A 19505-nucleotide genomic window follows, 5' to 3' on the forward strand; every position below is an offset into this window, starting at 1 on the left:
ATAAAGATAACACGTGCTATCCATATTACTGCATTTCAAGGTCTAATACCATGAATAAATAGTTCTGTTCTGTGTTGCCTAATAAGTATATGATTATCATTTGAAATGGTAACTATTATAGTAATCTCTAGTTTAAGGCCTAGCATTTCAAAACATTTATTTCACATTTTGTAACATTAGTAAACCATAATGGAGTCTCAGTTAAGCAAGTCAAAATGATTCAATAAACATTATTTCTGTTTGGTTAAAAAGTTGTCTCTGATGACAACTTGTTGCAATCTAATTTGATTGCTTACTTTATCTTTGTGCATGTAAAAATGGTGATAAATATCTTTCAGTATAAATTAAAATATTCTCAGTAGTGTTTGTAGAAAAACCCACATCATCTGTTTCTGCTCACTGTTTAACGAATTGTCACAGCTGATTTTAACAAATGATCCTGGAAGAGCAACACTGGGTGAAGCTTCCAACTGTCATGTTTTAAAATAAAAATCTTTAAAATGAGCATAAACTTAATGCCTTTCTATTTGCTATGTCTGGACCAGGCCACTGCTCAGAAAGCCTCTCTGCACAGGAAAACAGTTAAGTAAGTGTTTGAATGATTTCCTGACTCAAGGCTAAAATCTCTCTCAATTATTTATACCCTGTAGCAGAAAGAATCATTCTTGTCTTCTGCTGTCAAATCAATTACCGACAGTCCTGACCAGACAAAAACTGTCTTGGAGAACAGTGAACTCCGCTTGCTTCTTGCTGGCTGATTCTTGAAGCTGCATACATATTTTTAAAAGTATACTATAAATCTGGTATTTATCTCCTGGATATTTCCATAGGCTTTTCCCACATCTCAGTCCTTACAATGCTCTTCCAAACTTTTCAGTCATCTAAAGAAGATGAACCCTTTACCAGCTTTTTCAAGGAGCAAGAGCAGCCTCCTCATCTGTCATATCAGCCACCACTTACACGGGATCCCACCCTTTTGACATTTTCCTTCCCAACAGATGTAAGGTTGTAATGAAGTTACTCCAAATCTCTTCCATTTTTGCGAAATACTCTTGAATAAATGGATACTATTCTTGTTATTGGTAGCAATTTGGTAAACAAGTAGGATCAGTATATCCTACAGTTTTATTGATTGGAGCTTACTTGTTCACTAAATCTGAAAGAGGAAGTGGAATTGTTTTTTTTTCCCCTCAAAATAACCTTAAAATTTACCTAAATATAGGCAAGCAAGAGTCTTAGCAAACCAAATGCTTATAATACAGGCTCATTTGATTTAGTTTTATTAAAAATTTTAAAATACTTCAATTCTTAAGCATAGTAAATTCAGATAGGAAATTGCATTGGCAGGGAGCTATGAAAATAGCACATGTTGCAAATGAAAATCAGTGCTCACATCAAACTCTTTCAGCTACAATCATGTCAGGAGGGAAAGCCCTGAACAGCTGAAAAATTATATAAGGGCTTTAACAAGTATTTATGTGACCTGCAGAATGCAGAAAAATCAGACTGGAAACTGCAATGTTTGATTGATATCCAGATCTAGGCTGAGTTTCTACAAGAATTCAAATCTGTGGCTATATCACGGGCTAAAAAATTTAAGTTTGGCAGTCCAAAGTTTCTTGAGTTGTTCTAAATGAGATGTCTACCAGCATAAGGCAAAAACTTAAGGAAATGCATATGTGTTCCAACCAAACTTGCTTCGTTTGCATCTGAACACAGACTGGATCTGTTTCACAACTCTGAAGCCCCTAAAGATGCAGAAGATTTATTTTAGCGCTTCTAAACCTTCCTTTTGTTGCTGGGAATTTGTTGAAATTAAAAATCTGAACATTTTTGGCTAGTGATAATTGCATATTTAAAGAGAATCACATAAACAGATTGCTTAACAATGAGAACCCAGTGTTAGAAGTGCCAAGGGGTTTTAACAGCTACAGCTTTCTGTGGGAGGAGATGTGTTAGCTACAACCCCACAGGGTGATCTTAAAGGCCTTTTCCAACCGGAACGATTCTATGTAAGGGTAACTTTCTCTTTTCATAACAACGTCGGAGCTCTGGGCATATACAATCACAAACCACGCTATGTTTATTAGGTACCAAGCCTCTCTTAACGTCAGAGAGTACAGGTACATTAACTTCTCAGTTCAGATCAGGACTACACTTTTAAGGTGAACCTCCATTCTTTAACTTCAGATTGCTTTTGTTATGATGCAGGTTTCTGAACGCGAGTGTGAGACTAGACCTGCGCTTCCCGGCGTGCCTCCCTGCGAGCCCTCCCATGGTGTCTTCTGCATGGCCTGTGCCTGGGAGACAGGACGTATGTCTTCACCAGTTCTGTCCACTCAGTAGCTTGTCCGTTCATAAGCTTCAAGAGCGAGAAGGTAGGAAACCCCTTCCTGCAGCATATGAATAGAAGAAGGGGTCCCCATCTCCTCACCATCTCAAATCCTTCTGTCCCTGCAGACTTCAGCATATGGAAAAGCCTCCTGTGGGCAAATCCGTGTTCTACCCAGATCAGATCAAATGGGGAGTAAGGGAATAGCGGGGTGGTAGCAGAGAAGACGACGACCACACATCTGCTCCTTGCAGTCATCTGTTGACTCCTTGTCCAACAGAGGTAGTGCTAGTGTGCTATGTAGTAACTCCACAACTACTTTTGGCACCAGTGTTGTGGAAAGATTAAAATCACATGTCCCTGCACTATTTGATAATAAACTATTTTGCAAACATAATTCTAAAACTTAAGGCCCTAGATGTGTTGGCTTACATTCTCTTCTGTTCTTCACTTAGAGATTATGAAATACAGAAAAACCTAGTCCTGGTACAACGGACATGCTTTCCAGCAAGGGACCTCTATTTCTCTTTTGGGACATGCCAACGCATTTCTTAAGTTAGGAAATAATCATAATACCTGCTTCTGTTAATAACAATCTCTTGCAGAGAGGGTGAGAAAAATGAAGCTGATACATCAGTTTCCCCCCCCCCCCTCAAGTCTCTAACTTTATGCTTTATTTGTATATCATCTTGTAAACACCAGAGGAAATTTACACAAAATGCTGGGCTAACCTAAGGTCCCATGGGGACTTCTGCAGGTACCAGGCTGACTGCACCTACCCCTTAACTACAGACTAGGCAGGCACAGTGACTGGTTTTACCTTCATAGCCTACTCACATTTTAAAAATCTGTGTCTATGCACAGACATATTCAGTAATTCTAACTATGCAACTAGTGATTCTTCCACTACATCAATATTGTGATAAAATAAGCATCTTTTTATATTGAAATTTTGAGTCAAGATTTGCCCATTGGCTATACTTTCCATTAAAATCAGCAAAGGTTATCAGGGACGTAATGGGAGGTGACCTAGGTCAAAGCTGAGTGCTGTGTGAAAACCCAATCCATTTTTATATTTGGGAGCCAATAAAAAAACCCCAAACCAAACAGAAACACCTACTGTATATATCACTATTTATTAAAAATATGCACATTACTTGCTATCAGTGTAATGATGTGAACCTCTACAAACTTCTGTGCTTAGCTGATTAAATGGAAAGCTTTTCTCGTGGCAAGGTAAAAATGCACTTAAACCAGTTATCTTATATGTTAATACACATTTGCTTATATCAGCAAGGATAGAATCAAACTCTCGGTCTGATACCTAATGACAACAATTATTACATTGTCATTGATTTTAAAAGTTACTAATTTTTTTAACTACCCTGGAGATGAACACGCTTTTCTTTCATTCTCTTTTCTAATAGAGAAACTTGGAAAGTTATTTCTTGACATATAAAGTACAACTGCAATGCTCTTAAATTGTTCATACCATTTCGGATTGGCCTGTAATCCATATGAATGATGAAGTTGGATTTTTATGAAATGTACCTCATTAGCCCAAAGAAAGCAGCTAATTATTTCAGATGAGCTTAAGGGGAGGTGTACTTGTCTGTACTTAGGTAGGCAAAACCTTTTTACTTAATTTCAGAACGTTACCAGCAAAATGAACTTCCATAACAGCTCAAAGAAATACATTGTTAGCAAGAAATTTGTTGTGTTGACATACTATGCAACCCTTTATAAAACCAGGTAAAACCAAAAAACACACCCTGAAAAGAGAGGAACTATTAATCTTCTCAAAAAGCATTAAGAGTTTGTGTATCTCTGTTGTAACTGGAAGACGCAGGTTGCTGTCCCAAAGAATTGGAAATGAGAAACAAACATGAAACGCAGCTTACATGAATAACTCATCTTTACTGAAGAACGTGATAAATACTGAAAAATATTTCATTCACTGTCTCTTCTAGATATACATTAAAGATATATTTGTGCTTACCTGTCTTCCAGTGTCTAGTACCTACTTCTAAATACTGCTTCTAGATAGAAAAGTTACAATATTATGCTAGGGATGAGTAGACCTGAGCTATTGCTACTTTGTCCATATTTTGATAATATCTTTTGTACTTTTGCTAGCAGACTATTAGGATATTTGATTTTAGACCAGTAAATATTTATGAATAATTTATTCATGAATGATCCCACCAACTTCAGAGGGGCTACTTAAATTATATGAAGTTAGATGCAGCAGACCTGAACAGCTTAGGTTTTCTAATTAAGATTTTACATACTTTTATATATCTTTAGGGAATCATATGGTTCTTTTTCAGAAAGATAGCTTAGGCTGAAAAAGTCAAACCATTCATCTCACTATGGACAATCTGCACCTTGTTTATGGGGAACATTGCCTGGTGCTACCTAGGAGCTGGTGCTGCTGAACGTCATCTTTAGTATTTTTTTTACAAATTTACTACTGTAGCTGCAGTGAGAGAGAGGGCTTTTAGGTGGGCTGAGTTTTGACACAAAGCATTTCAAAATTATAAGTAATTTCTTTGAACTTTTAAAAGTTACAGTAGAAATATCCTTTTTAGATATACTTTGAGGCTTGTATTATTCATATAAGATTGATTATAAAACATCAAGGAATAGAAACTTGCTTTTACTGTACGTATCTGAGATTTACTTAGGTCCAGTTGAGTGTACCATAGAGATTAATGCACATTTTGCATGACAAATTGTAGATAAAACCACATGATTTAAATCCTATGTACCTCATATTCACAGGACAAGATTTTTTTTAAATTTCTATTATATGAAACAGGTTAACATCTGCAGATTATAATCTGCAACCTCACAGTAGATTTTCTGAGTATCATACCTCTGGAAAAGTTTGTAAAAACGAACGTTACAATAACTTCCTTGTGCTGCTGTAATGACTGGAAGGACACACGAGATTCACCCTCTCCCCCATCTGTCACAACTGAAAGCACAGACCAGGTAAACCATGTCATCTCTGCAGATATTTAGAAAAGGCTGGCAGAAATTTTTAGAAAGTTATTCCCTCCAACCTGTGCATTTAGGTGAGTCATTTGTTCCCTTCAAATTCACTTTCCTCAGGGCAGCCAAGTGCATAAGTATTTCTGGCACCAGTGGAAATAATCATCTGCAGTATCGCTTTTTTCCCCACATGGGGAGTACGTGTACTCTCTCATGGGAAACTGAAACAAGATTGTCACCTTTATGACTAATGGCAACACAGAACAAATAGGAAGCACTTCAAGGGAAATATTTACAAAAATAGCGTACACAGAGGACATAAGAAGCTTTCCAGTCATGAGTGAATACTTGAAAATAATAATCTATTCCTTACCAACATTCATGAGCAGAAAAGGAGTCAAAATTAGCTGGATTATGAAACACTTGTAAAGAATTTTTCATTAAGCTGCACTTAATGCAGGTAACTGAGTATGGCAACTATAATTATGAACAGTGTATGTATTTTATATGCAGAATCTATGTCCGGTAACATAGGTGACAATAACTATTAGTGAAATTTTTCACAGGAATTAATGGTTGAAACAACATTGACTCATGCTGGAAGTCTAAAATATACAGTACTTTCTGCATCCACTGGTTATTTCAGCATCACTTACTATCCCACTCACCTACTGTACAGCAATGTTGTTGCAGGGCTTTTCAGGTTAGAAACTGGGTGCTTCACATCTCCCAGCTGAACACTTGCTGAGATAGCTGATAAAAAGAAATTCTTAATTTAAGGAGGAATTAAAAAAAAACCCAAACACAAAAGTCTTAATGCCTTGATTGCTCATAGGAAATAAAGAATTCCCATTTACAGACATCAAATAAAGGAAAAGGACTGGACAAAGCAAAAAGTTACCACAAGTGCCATTTTTCTCTCCATTTTTCATAGATCTCCAAACAGAAAAAAAAGCCCATATAATGGGCTTAATTTTCAATGCCATTTATTTTAAAAGTATGCATGCTGACAGTTGTGTCATGCCAGTGAAGATCACCGATATATCACAACTGAACCCCTTCTGTATAAATAGCTACATCTGTTTATCGTACATAAGCATTACGGAACATGGCAAATGTTTGTACAAAGAAAAAGTCACTCTGCTTAGTGCTTGTCCGAAACCAGGACAGGATCAAGTATGATATCCAACAGTGAAGTAGTTTAAATTCCAACATGGCACTTTATATCCCACTTTTTGTAAAACGAAAATCTGTGTTCGGGTTTTGGCAGTCTGACTCTCTTGTTTCTGAAATCACAGACTTTAATGGAAACATAAAGTTGATACACAAAACATCTGAAAACAGCTAAATTGGATTGTAAGTGACAGGAGCAAGCTTTGGTAGAATTGGATTATTTAGAATAACCATCACAATGCTAACAACAAGTCACTCGGGATTTACGTCCCAACATTTGTAGCAAACAAAAAGTTATCTTTAACCATATTAGATTACAAATAAACACAAAAGTAGTGCTGATCATTTACTCTTCCACATCGAACACGACCCACAATCTGATTGTTCTCCCAAATATCAAGTCAGTGTTGTAAGCACAATATTTTTATATTTCACCTTAACAAATTCCGATGACATTTTCCTTGGATAGTTTCATTAACAGTAGAGTTTTAGACCAATTTTGCTGTGCAAGTGTTGTTTACTCATGACTTTCAAGGTAATAGGTTTATTTGGAGTTACGTCATTGTCAGTGTTCTGTGCATGGCAGTGTATCCAATTTGGAGCTGAGAGGAGGACTCCAACCCACTGAATATGACTGCAACCGAAATCTCTTTACTTGAATTCAATCTAAAAATCCTGTACAGTCTATTTTGAACTCGTAAGAGGAATTATGATTGTACAAGATTGTACTTTTTAACATTAGTAAGACGTAGGTGATAGAAAGTAAATTGTGTCAGATGAACACTCTTGATTGCCATCAGTCTATACAGCTTATCTTGTATCAAATTTATCTCCATTGTGCTAAAGGTAAGAGAAGTTAAGACTAATAAAACAAACTCTCTTCTCATTAAGACAGACAATACATTTTACAAGACTTCAAATGTTGAATCTCAAGTCCTCTATTGAGTTACTTAATGTTTGCTTCCAAACCAAGATACAGGCTTCGTTAGTGCCAACATCATCGTAACACTTCTCATTTGATAGCAAGCTCAGTAATTTGGGAGCCTACTTCCCCCCTCCCTTCCATATATTGTTTGTGCTTCCTGCTTAGATCAAGTGGTCGTATGCTAACAGCCACTATAAAAGTAGCAGTTCAAGTACATTTTCACATCCAAGAAAGCTGTAACACAGGATGGTTAGTCTAAAAAACAGCGAGAATGAAGTGCGAGGCCATTTGCAGTAAGAAGTTGCCAAATGTAACCATATGCAAAATGGCAATCTAGAAAGAAGTACTGGAACTACAACTCTTATCCAGCTTGATATGTTTTCTGAAAGGGGAAATCACCAATTATAGTCTTCAGCATGAATAACACACTTTAGAAACTACCAATAAAAGGGTTTGCCAATTTAAAAGTTAGTTGTTGATTGTACAAAGAACGAGCCAATGGACTTTCCATTCTTTGCATCTTTGTTCCCCTCAGGAGTCCATTACCTTTCACAAAGAAAATTTTAGCTATCAAACTTGTCCATAAATTTTGCCGCTGAGTGTGAAACCATCCAGTTAGCATATACACTATCATTTGCATATCTTGAAAACACAGAGTTAGTGCCATCGAATCTTGTGAGTGGAACGGGGCTCTCCTCAGGCCAGTTCGGGTATGACATGCCTAAAAATGAAAACAGATAATTTTTTCTGCACTGAAGAACCATAACTTCATGTGCAGACAGTAAGGCCCTTGGCAAAACTCCCTTCAATATTTTAAGCCAGTCCACTGGATTTTGTCCCAAATCAATTCATATAAATGATGTTTCAAAATCCCTGAAGCACAAATTCAGATGTAGGCAAAAACCCTGAAAAAATAAAGTGCTTACTTGATAAAAAATTATATGCACACACGCACATGTGCATAATAAAAAGCTAATAATTTTTCTTCTGATGAACCTCCAACTTTCCATAATTTTCTTTTTTAACAATCATGTAGCAATATATTGCTTTGCAAGAGGAAGTTCTTGCTGTACAGGAAGTGCTCCAAGAATTAATAAACCTATTTGGGACAGGATCCAAAGTCCATTCCAATGACTGAGAGTATTTCCATTTACTTAAATGGGCGCCTTTCCGTTGGCTTCAGTGAGGTTTTGGGGACACTCTCACACCCTCACCAGGGATCCCCTGCTTAATTTTAGGAAATCCCAGGAGCACACCTGAGTATCCTGAGCACTCCTGTCTTGATTCCGCATTTAAACGTGTATTTCAAGCATGTAATTATTTGCATTGAGTCCAGTAACTGCTTCTCAGTTTAGGCACAAGTGATCAAAATGGAAGCAGAGTGCTTAGCACCATGTTGATCCAGCTGTACAAGCAGAGAACCATACCAGGGCCAAGATTTTCAAAAACAGAAATCTGATTTTGTTGCTTATTAAGCATTCGGCATCTGCCATCAACCTCGGTGGCAACTTTTTCTGTTACTGCATTCTTTTAACAATCTGGCCACTAAGTGCCACAAAGTGAATGTGAGTTGGGGGAACCTATTAAAGAAAATTATAGCTAGGGTATAGATCAAAAATAGACCCAAAGCCATGTATTAATGGCAACTTCTAAGCTAAAAGATCCAACTTTTCAAAAGTCATACTGCTTGAAGAATGAAAAAAAAAATCTGTGTTGTTAGTAAATATCTAAAAACATGTAGAATATTTAATCAGGAGACAAAATGTAGGAGTTTTGGCAAGAACCATTTTTACTGTCCATCTCACCATCACAATATGAAAGCATATGTTCTTTTTAAAAACACTTGCTACATCATTCAATCAAGGTTTAGTACTGACATTTTCATAATAAATCAAAGGACGTGAAAACAGCTGAGTGTATTTTCAAAATGCCCACCATTAATTCAATTTTCAAAGGACTTTACATGTTGATTTAGTCTGTATATAATACTTATATACAGTATTTCTACCTTCTGTATATAATACTCTGGTTTCATTCTATGATACATTAAATAGACATTTCAGCTTATGGATCCAGAATGCATTAACAGCAGCTGAAATTTAGAAATCCATATTGATAAAATGAAAAATGTTGCAGATGGGTGCTATCGTTGAGCTATGGCAAAAAACAGCATTGGAAAAGAAAAAAAGTCTATTGCTTAAATTAGAGGTGCAGAATCTAACATACTTTAAATGTTCCTAGCCTCCCCCAACAGGATAGTTGAATTAGATACTCATTAGCATTTTATATTTCCCCTGAGAATACTTCCCTGATCTTTTTTTCTTTTACTGTATGATATCTAGTCATTTTACTTATTTTCACATCCTTTTAAAAATGTTTATTTTAAACACCGCTGCAAAATGACTAAAGGATGATCCTGATGCAAACTTTGACATTTACCAAAAGAAAAAACAAACAAACAAAAAAACCCAAAAGAAGCTTCCAAGCAAATTTTGATTGGCTTCATTCAGACAAGAAACACTGTAATGGGGTTACAGAGTCTGAGAACAGTGCAGAAGAAAAATCATTTTTTTGTGTTGCTAGAATCTAGTAAATGCATGTGAAATTCTACCATAGAGTTTGTTTTCAATCCATGTGGAAGGGAGGGTTCGAGGGAGGGGAGCATTATTACAGTCCACGAGTGGTGTCTCCTCTTCTGAGAGCCCATCATCATAAAGTAAGGAATCCGAAGGTGTGGAAGCCGCAAGATCTAAGTAGTCCTAAGAAGTGAACACAGAAAAAGCTGGGTTAACATATGTGGCAGTGTTGCTGGTTGGGTATAAAGGCTAAATATGCATCTGGTTTCCTTAAAACGAGTAGCTACAGACCCCACTGCATTTGTCTTTTGATAGTACCTCTGGCACCCGCATAGGGTCTCCCTTTCTGCAACCATAGCATCTCTGGAAGTATGTGACTTGCCAGAACACTAGACATGCTAGAGACATATGAATACTTCCCTTAGTTAATTCAGTAAAATAACCAAGAGGTTAAAAGGGCTGTGCTAGGTGATTCGTTTGACCTTCAGTTTCTGTTATGCCCGATAGACACGTATGCCTGAAATATAGATAGATAGGTAGATACCTATACGCACTTAAAGGAGAAGGTACTCAGATCTTTAATCATTTTACAAAAGCTATTACATAATCATGTATAAAATTAGTTGTGTAAATATTGCCAAGTAAAGCTTTTGCTGCTGCTGTTCTAAAACTAAATATTTAGGTCAACCATAAGAATTGACAGGTTTTCATCTATGCTGCTGAATTGCTTTGATGCAAAAAACAAACATGAAGCATTTTCAACTATCTAAAATATACTTTTTCCTTTCAAAATGGACTTTCCTTTGCAAATTTACTGAAATTAAACTTTAAAAAGGTAAAGTTGCCCAATTTTATAAATTGAAAAATCTTCAGAATTTTTCATTCAGAAAGGCAAGGAGAAAAATGACTAATTTGTCGAGTGCTATTTTGGATTGTCTTTGGTTTTAATGATGAAAATTTCAGAAAACATGCCAGCCTCTGTATTACAAGTCTGTCACTGGACATGTAGATTGTTTGCCTACCAATTCTCAGCAGCTTTAAGTTAGTGGCTGACAAGTCAGAGTGATTTAATGTACAGCCTATACCTTTCACTTTGCCAGTTTTAATTTAGAACTTATTTTTACATTCACATTCTGAACGAAATTGTACACATTTGTTTATTAGTCCCTTTTGCACCCAATGTAAATTCCATCCCATTCTCAAATCTGATAATGGTCACAGTATTTCCTCTGTTTTTCATTTGTAACTGCCTCCCTTCCCATAACTAGTAGATTGTTTTTTTTTAAATTACGTGTTTATGGACAAGTAGGAACATATACATTTTTTAAATATATGCAACTTGGACTTATTTTTAGACCTCAGCATCCATTCATTCAAAGAAAGTCTATACAGGATTATAACAGTTTTAAAGTAATTCAGAATGGTGGAATCATACAGCTTTTGTATCTCTGTTGCTATCATCAAGTAACTAAATCAGATTCAAGGAAATACTGCATTCTTCTAGTTCTAGGCTTCCTAGGGTTATTTATTCAGGAGTGCAATTTAGGAGTAACTTTTCACAGTAATTTTTAATTTTTGTTTTTAAATTAAAGAAACAAGACAGATTAAGGATAACTCATCTGCATTTAGGGCTGAAGTCACCAAAGCCACTATATGAAGTAGCACTGCTTTCAAAAAACTGGATGCATTTGGAAGAAACTAGATATGTAAATGCTTCAAAATTTGATGAAAAGTAAATTACTTTTTTTTTTTAAATCATAGTTCTCTATATTCAAACTCAGAGGATCACAAAAACTTTCTAAAACTCATGCTTTCCCACACTTACCCTACTCTTCACCATCATTTTCTCTAGTTCCTTGCTGATCTCAGCAAACGTTGGTCTTTTATCAGGTTCTTGCTTCCAACAGCGCAACATCAGGTTGTACCTGTGCCCCGCCACAAAGTGAAAAAAAACCCCAAATTGTTAGAAGTGGGTCATGCTTCTGTGGAAGTAATTTATAGTATTGAAGTTGAACTGTGGCATGAAGGCCATCCACAAGTACATCAGTCTTTGTTGTGTGTTCTGTTAAACATTCCTTTGAATCAACAACTGACATTCAGAAGAATGGGCTTTTACTTTCATCAGTCTTTATGAGTTTAAATGATGATGCACTTGGCTGTCCTTGAAGGACTGTAGTCTTAGCTTTCTTTCATTATTATCACTTTATCAAAGGACCACCTCATGTCTAGGCAGCATACCAGATTTCTAATTGATTTTGTTTGCATATGACACTGAAAAAATTTGCATATCATCACGGATGTGCATATCTCAACCCAAAAAACTCTGCTGCTATATCAGAAAGTAGAATTTTGTTCTTCATTTGTTTACATTCTGAAAAGTTTCTGTAAACTTTTCTTCAGTGAAGCCTAACCTAAGACCATTTGCACAAACTAACATTCTTTTGATTACTTCTATTATTGTTATTTTGATTATATCTATTCTTATTCTGTCTTTAACTCCCTTCTATAGCATACAGCATGGAAACAAAAGGGAGCAGAATTAAAGTTTTATAGTTGAGTGACTATCAGACAGACAATGGCCAAGTTCTGGATGTGTAACTCTCCAACCTGTACCGTTCACGTTATTTTTCTAACTCAAGTGTTTTCAGGACTAAGTGATCCAGTCACAAAAGTACTCTAATTGTGGAAATAGTTGCCTACAAGAACTATAGCAAGCTATTGAAAAGCATTGCATTTTTTGCCCTCATCTGTGATCTCTCTCTTACTTAACTGGGTAAAGCAGAGAATGCAATTTAAGAAAAACAGTCCTCAAAGTGTGCTCTCAAAGGCTGTCAGAAAAATTTCTGAATAAACCAGAAAAAATCTGAACCAGTCAGAAAAAACATGATGTGGCTTGAATAAAAAAAAGAAAAGCAGATGTGGTCAGCTTGCCTAACCTAATAATTATCAATGAAATAACATATGTTTGAGGAATGAAGTCTTATTCCCTGTTGAGATGAAACAAACAAAAAAAATTCAATATTAAGTATTTGCTAGAGGATATTTGCCAGTGACACTTGTAAACTTCTACCCTGCCCTAAATTCAGAAACGCTTAATGTTTTTTCTCTGTATATGGTATTAAAAAAAATAAAATTATAGTATTTATACTGTATTTTCTCACCCCAGATGTGGGCAAAGCATGCTTCACATTGAAAATCAGTCAAAAGAGATGTCAGAGTGATTATAGAGTGGTAACTTTCTAAAAAAAAAAAAAACAAAACAACTGACCATGACCAGATTTGCAGGCTGAACATATAATCATGCCTCATCTCCAAATGCCATGGAAGAACCACAGAGAGAAGATATTTCACATTGAGAGTGTTTTAATAAATCAGCCAATAAAATATGAACTGTCTCCAAACAGAAAAGAAAATGCCATGGGCTTATCAAGTCACAGAAAACTTGTGTCTTCTAGGGTATAGATTTCTGGGTCAAGGTATCTTTTCTCTTACGTAATGCCAGGACAACTAATAGACAATGACTGTGGATGGAACATCTACCTCATTTGCAGAAAAGTACTGAAACATTTTCTTGACTATTTCAGCTACCACTGGTTTATGAAATTCTCCTCCTCCCTCCACCCTCAAAAGTTTTGAATATTCAAACTCTTCTAATTGTTTGGCAAGTGTGTTATTCGGTATCCTACACATATTTTGGCAATTGTTTTCCTGCACTTAACTGTTCACTAGTTTCATTACATTCTTTTGAGCACTACATATTTTGATTATACCTCCGAGATATACAGAATAGTATTTATTATGTGGTATTTATTTAAACCTTTTTTTAAAATGTATTTATTCAAGAGATGTTTTATGAGTCTAATCAGATCAAGAGCTACTTACATTTCTTCACTGCAGTTTTCTGGTCTCTCCATTCTATAGCCTGTTTTTAGGAGGTTGAAAAGTCTTTCAGGAGCAATACCTGGGTAGGGATTGCCTCCCAAAGTTACAATCTCCCATAGCAGAACTCCAAATGACCATCTGAAAAAAAGAAAATGAGTTTTTATTTAGAGTGGTAGGTTTCAAGAGCTTAGTGTGGCTTTCACCTAACATATCTCTTTCTAGTGTTTTGAGAACCCAACTGAATTCAAGACATTGCTGAGCCAGAGGGGCCGTACAGATGCATACAGGGCCATCCTTGTTCCCAAATACCTTCATTGAAAAGATTAGCAACCAAGACAGTAAAGATAAGCGATACCCCTCTTTTATTCATTGACAAAAGCTAACTGTATCCTGGGAAGGCCCATCTTCTCTAGACAGCAGAAAGATAAAGTCTTTCCCATGGTGGCCCAGCCCAAAGGCTTGTTCCTCTTTTGTACAGTGCTCCTGGAGGTGCCTCTCTTTTTCCTTTGGCTACAGAGGGAGTCTAACCTTCCTAATTAGCCCTTATAGTCCTATTCAGAAATAATTGTCTAAATTACACAGGCTGGCTCAACCAGTTACCAACAGATTGGTTTGCTGTCTTGACTGTGAGATGGTGTTTCTTTATATGCACAATGTGTTTATTTCAATCATAAGCAGCACCCTTTGATTTCAGCTGGTCTGTTGGGCCATTTCAGTGATTCAGGACTTAATTTTCTTCTTAAGAGCTGATGAAAGAAGAGGAAGGAATTTATTTGGGAAACACCAAATGCCTAAAATATAGTTTAACATAGAACAGAAGACAGAAGAAACTCTTCTGAAATGAAGAGAAGAAATGGCAACTTTTTTAACCTACTTTATTGATGAGCTCAAACAGAAAGACCTTGCTCAATGGGTTGGAAATATTTAGACAGATTAACTTCATTCATTTTTGGAGGGCAGGCCAGGAGAAGAGAGGCAAAAATGTTTTTCTTTCCTTAGCGGAAGGCTTTTCTGAGACACAAAGAAGCTACAAATTTACTCTGAACCTGCTCAACTGACAGAACTGCCAAAATCTGGATGTTCAAAATGAGGGAAACCAGCCAACGCTGTTTCATTCAAAGGGGATACCCAATGGGATGCATCTGGAAACAAAGTTACATACAATTTATGACAACTGTTAGCTTTTGTGCTCTCATCATTGGGTCATTCCTGTGAAAACTCCACTTTTAAGAAGATTTTAGGAAGTGTTACACACCTAATCCCAAACAGCAGTGTCTAATTCCCTTTGAAAATTCCATCTCAAAATGTTAGCCACAAACCTCACCTCCTGTCTGACTACATTCTACCTGTGCTTCTCACATTTTAAAGAACAATGGTAACCCCAAAAGTACACCAGTAAAACTTCCAAAATGGGCAGAGAAGCCAAAGTGAGTCTCACACAGTCCTCAGTGGTATGTTGCCATTTTTCTCCCTAATGCCATTCATGGAATTAATTTTTAATCACTCTGCACATTCTTGAAAGCTAATGAATATTTACAGCATTTTCATATACTTTATTAATATACGTCCTCATACCCTTTTTGAAGCCAATTATGCTCTGCCATCAGGTTATAATTCTGTCCATGATTAATTCAAATAAACTTTGTAGCGTGGCAGGTTTTATTTTTAAAATCCACCTCTACTGCATAAGAGGAATTTTACAGAATATGGAAGGAGGAATCAGATGAATAATTTCTCAATTAAAGTTGTTTAGTAAATGGGCATATTAGAATAGAATGCTGTAGAATGCTGCAATGCTTTCAAATCATTATACAAATTAAGTACTATGGGAGATGAAAAATTTCCAATTGTCATATGTTTATTGCTGAATAAAAATGTGATCAGAAAAAGCCAAGAAAAAAAAATATGTGAAGAGGAAGACAGTAGGCTAGCTTTCCACTGATGTCATCGACTTCTGAAGCAAAAATGGCATTTTGTGAATGCTGGCAAGTGATACTGCTATTAAGCACGGCTAACCACTAACTACACAGAAAGGCTTTAGAAGGAAGAGGCTGGAAAACAGAAACACAGAATATCAGAAAAAAGAGCATATTGGAATGGTTGTTGAGTATATTAATATATATGTTCACCTAAAATATAATTGCATCACCATGAACAACAAAGAATATTCATAAAATAGTATTTTCAGTGAGTGTAATTATCTAAAATAACAATTAATGCTGCAAAAAAGTACTTCATTTATCAGTTTGCTGCTGTTGGAATGGCATTCATAGAACCTAGCGCTGGAGAGGATTTGCTTTGCAACACTATGCATGTCTCAGTACTGTTTTGTAGGGACTTGGCTAAATTAGGAGTTGCTATATAACACTCTTCGATTACTTCATGTATAATAACATGAATAGTGAAGGTGACCTCACCAGTGAGTCAAAGGCACTTTGTAAGCATGGCAGATATTTAGACCTTTTACACCATTGTATTGAAGCAGACCTACAAAGAACAATGCAGTGCTCTGTTAAGAACACCTAATGCATCTCCAAGAAAGCTGGTAAATCAGCACGGCTTTACATGGAGATACTAATCCAGATCTGGGAAGCAGTAAAGCTACACAGCACCAGCATGCTGCCCAGAGCTCTGAGCTAGCTTGCTTGATGCCCGCTGGGCAATCTCTGCATGGCATTATATCACATGTACAAGAGATGGGCTCCTGGCCTTAATAGCAGCCCATCAGGAAAACAAACAGAGACGAATGGCATTGGATCCAGAAGATCAATCAACAATCAAAGAAGAGGCACTTACATGACAACACAATCTGTTCTGGCCCCAAACCATAGTGATAAATCCGTTTTGCAGAAAATTAAGAAATTAAAAATACGCTAAGAAGTTTTTAATTTAACAATTCTCTGGGAAAAGTCATTGCAAAGAAGCAGGTCAGCACAACGGATGCTCTGAGGAGGATAAAAAGAAACCCAGAAAAACCTGTAAGCAGACCTAAGTAAAAGCGACATTCTCCTGAGAATTACCCCAATGTTTTTTCTTTTCTTACTCCAAGTGAAACAAAGTAAATGAAAATATTTTGGAAATTCATTTTGTAAAGAATTTCCAAGGCAAGCAAAATATTTTACTTCACTAAAACTGCTCTGATCTACAGAGAGAAGAGTAAAAAGTGAATGCAAATAATTTTAGAAGTACAACTCAAAAGGTTTCTATTTGCACATACTGCTGTTATCAAAGTGTTTTCCCCCAAAGTGAAATATCATTGAGATTGGTAGGTTTTACTTCATTTTATTTTAATGAAAACATTACTTTAGTCAGATCCTCTTTCAAGGGAAACTTGGAAGGTATGAAAATGCTACCTAGCAGAAAATCAGGCATATAAGTATAGCTGCTTTTACAGTCCCTTAGAGGTTTTTCTCCTAAATAAATAGTACGTAGTTTTACGGTGTCTGCCTGGTGACTAGTCACAAGCATCATTCATCCCAGAAAGAAAGAAATTAAAGTATCTGATCCTGAGTTAAACGTATACATAAATTCCTCTGCCTGTCTCCTTGCCTATCAGACATGAAGACAGCTTAGCTGTGGTTGCTTTACCACCTAATCATCACAGGTGGAGATAGGAGCATATCCATCTTCAGGATCTCTGTTTTCCTAATCATGCAAATGAACTTGCATCTTTGCACTGGAACCAGAGTATTCCCCTAAGGTCTGAGCTGGCTGTCATTAAAATTAATTGGAGTTTTGTCATTGATTTCAATAGGAGTTAGGCCAGGAGTTAAATTCTTCTTCCTTTCTTCCTACCCCATCCCTCACCTGCCAGCAAGTGTTACAGACAAGTAATGAACAGGAACTGGGAAGTTTGGGTATGACCATTATCTTTAGCAAAGACTAATAATTTGTGTCTATATATTCAAAGGCAACTATGTCACATGAACAGACCCAACCCTTGCTGATTTCAACAGGAATTATGTACCTAAATATCTCTGATAATCTTTTCTTCAGATTTAATTCAACAGCAAAAATCTTACGCATCATTGCCAGCGGACGGTGCCATCTAGGCTGTGCTCTTCACGTCTCCTTGTAAGAGTAGCAGCTTTGGCTACTATGTACCTTGTTGTGCTTCCTCCCTCATCTCCTTAAATAAGTACATACGCCATAAAGAATGCAAGAATTTACACTTACACATCACTTTGTGTTGTATAGATATGATCAAACAGGGACTCTATGGCCATCCATTTAACAGGTATCCGACCCTAGGAGGAAAAAAAAGCAACAGTGCAATTACTGGTCAGACAATTAAGTTTCCAAGTGGAAAACCAAGGTTTTTATTTTCAAAACTGTAACAGATACTCTATCCATACTCTAATATGTTCCAGTGGACTGAATGATTTGGCATTTCATAAGAAAAACAGTGAGGAGAACAATTGTAAGAGCTTTTGAAATCACTCATTCATTTCCTTCCACACACTTCAGTAATCTAATTACATACAGTAAGGTGGTGTGGGTTTTTTCCAGATGGCCACCAGTTAAAGTCAGATAAACTCAACTCTCCTTTTAACAAACACTTTCATCCAAAGAGTTATATTCTTCAAACGTGAACATCTGTCTTCCCATTGCTTTTGGGAAATGTGCAAATGCAAAAATGATGGGGAAAGATGATTAAAGAGAAAGAGCTATCTTGTTTATATCAGGGATGATGCATAAATGGAAGCACCTAGATGTTAAGATACCTTTGGTTTCAGAACTGTACCTGGACAGTCATATTCGGTTACTGGTTACTAAATTGAATCTACAAATTGCTACTTTCCACTGGCAGAAATTCACTGATGAAATCTGAGAAATCTGCCCCAGATATTCATGAAAAACTAGCTTTGCAAAATTTTCAAGATGTTTCATAACCTTCACAATATCGCTAGCATTCTTGTTCTCATGCAACAACTGTTTCAGTAGGATTTGAAAGTTATCCTTCTTCCTCTCAATTTTTTCTTCTCCCTGTTTCCCTATGCAAGCAGATAGATGCTTGTTAGGTTCCAAGTAATACTCTGTCGACACATGTCTCAGGAGTAAAGAGAAAATATCCATTCAGTACATCAACACACCGCCAAATAAAATAAGACTGCTTTTATGTAAATGCATCATTTTTAAAATACAGAGCAACTGGTATAGATCAAAGTAAGCCACATAAAGCAGAAGACAGCTAAATGAATGTGCAAAGCCCTTTTACATATGATCATGTCTTCCAAAAGGTTTTTTTTCTTTGCAACTTATTTTGACTTAAGAAACATTCACACAAACTGGCCTGAAAAAACAGGGAAAGCTAAACTGAAAATTCACAGTATTTATGGAAATCTTTTCATTTCAATTCTAAAATTTTCACACAGAAAAAATTCTGTTGGCAACTCTTTCGTATTAAGTCAAAGAGGGAACTGAACCAACACTACTCATCTTGGAAAGAGTCAATAAAAAGTAGTGTTAGTGAATGTCACAGTCTAGCTTGGGATTGACTTGTAAAAGTTCTGCTGATGTCGGTGCCACGTGGATGCAAACAGGCAGAAAGCAGAATTTGGCTTGCTGTATTTGACAGTATTTTTTACAAGAATAAATAAATGACAAGCCTTAACTTATC

General features: G+C 36.3%; 1 protein-coding gene across 2 annotated transcripts in view; it reads right to left on the reverse strand.

Annotated features, from left to right (window-relative positions):
• Window positions 1-3283: 3283 nt before the first annotated feature.
• The window catches only part of RET (ret proto-oncogene), an 89056-nt gene continuing 72834 nt past the window's right edge, over window positions 3284-19505 (reverse strand). For both annotated transcript variants that reach the window (XM_075025623.1, XM_075025624.1), the window contains 5 exons: window positions 18062-18132; window positions 13886-14023; window positions 11829-11928; window positions 10039-10186; window positions 3284-8148 (listed from right to left, as the gene is read on the reverse strand). In XM_075025623.1, coding sequence (XP_074881724.1) covers window positions 7991-8148; window positions 10039-10186; window positions 11829-11928; window positions 13886-14023; window positions 18062-18132 — 615 coding nt within the window. In that variant the 3' untranslated portion in view covers window positions 3284-7990. The remainder of the gene's footprint in view (window positions 8149-10038; window positions 10187-11828; window positions 11929-13885; window positions 14024-18061; window positions 18133-19505) is intronic.

The sequence above is a fragment of the Buteo buteo genome, chromosome 4, assembly GCF_964188355.1.
Source record: "Buteo buteo chromosome 4, bButBut1.hap1.1, whole genome shotgun sequence".
NCBI lineage: Eukaryota > Metazoa > Chordata > Aves > Accipitriformes > Accipitridae > Buteo > Buteo buteo.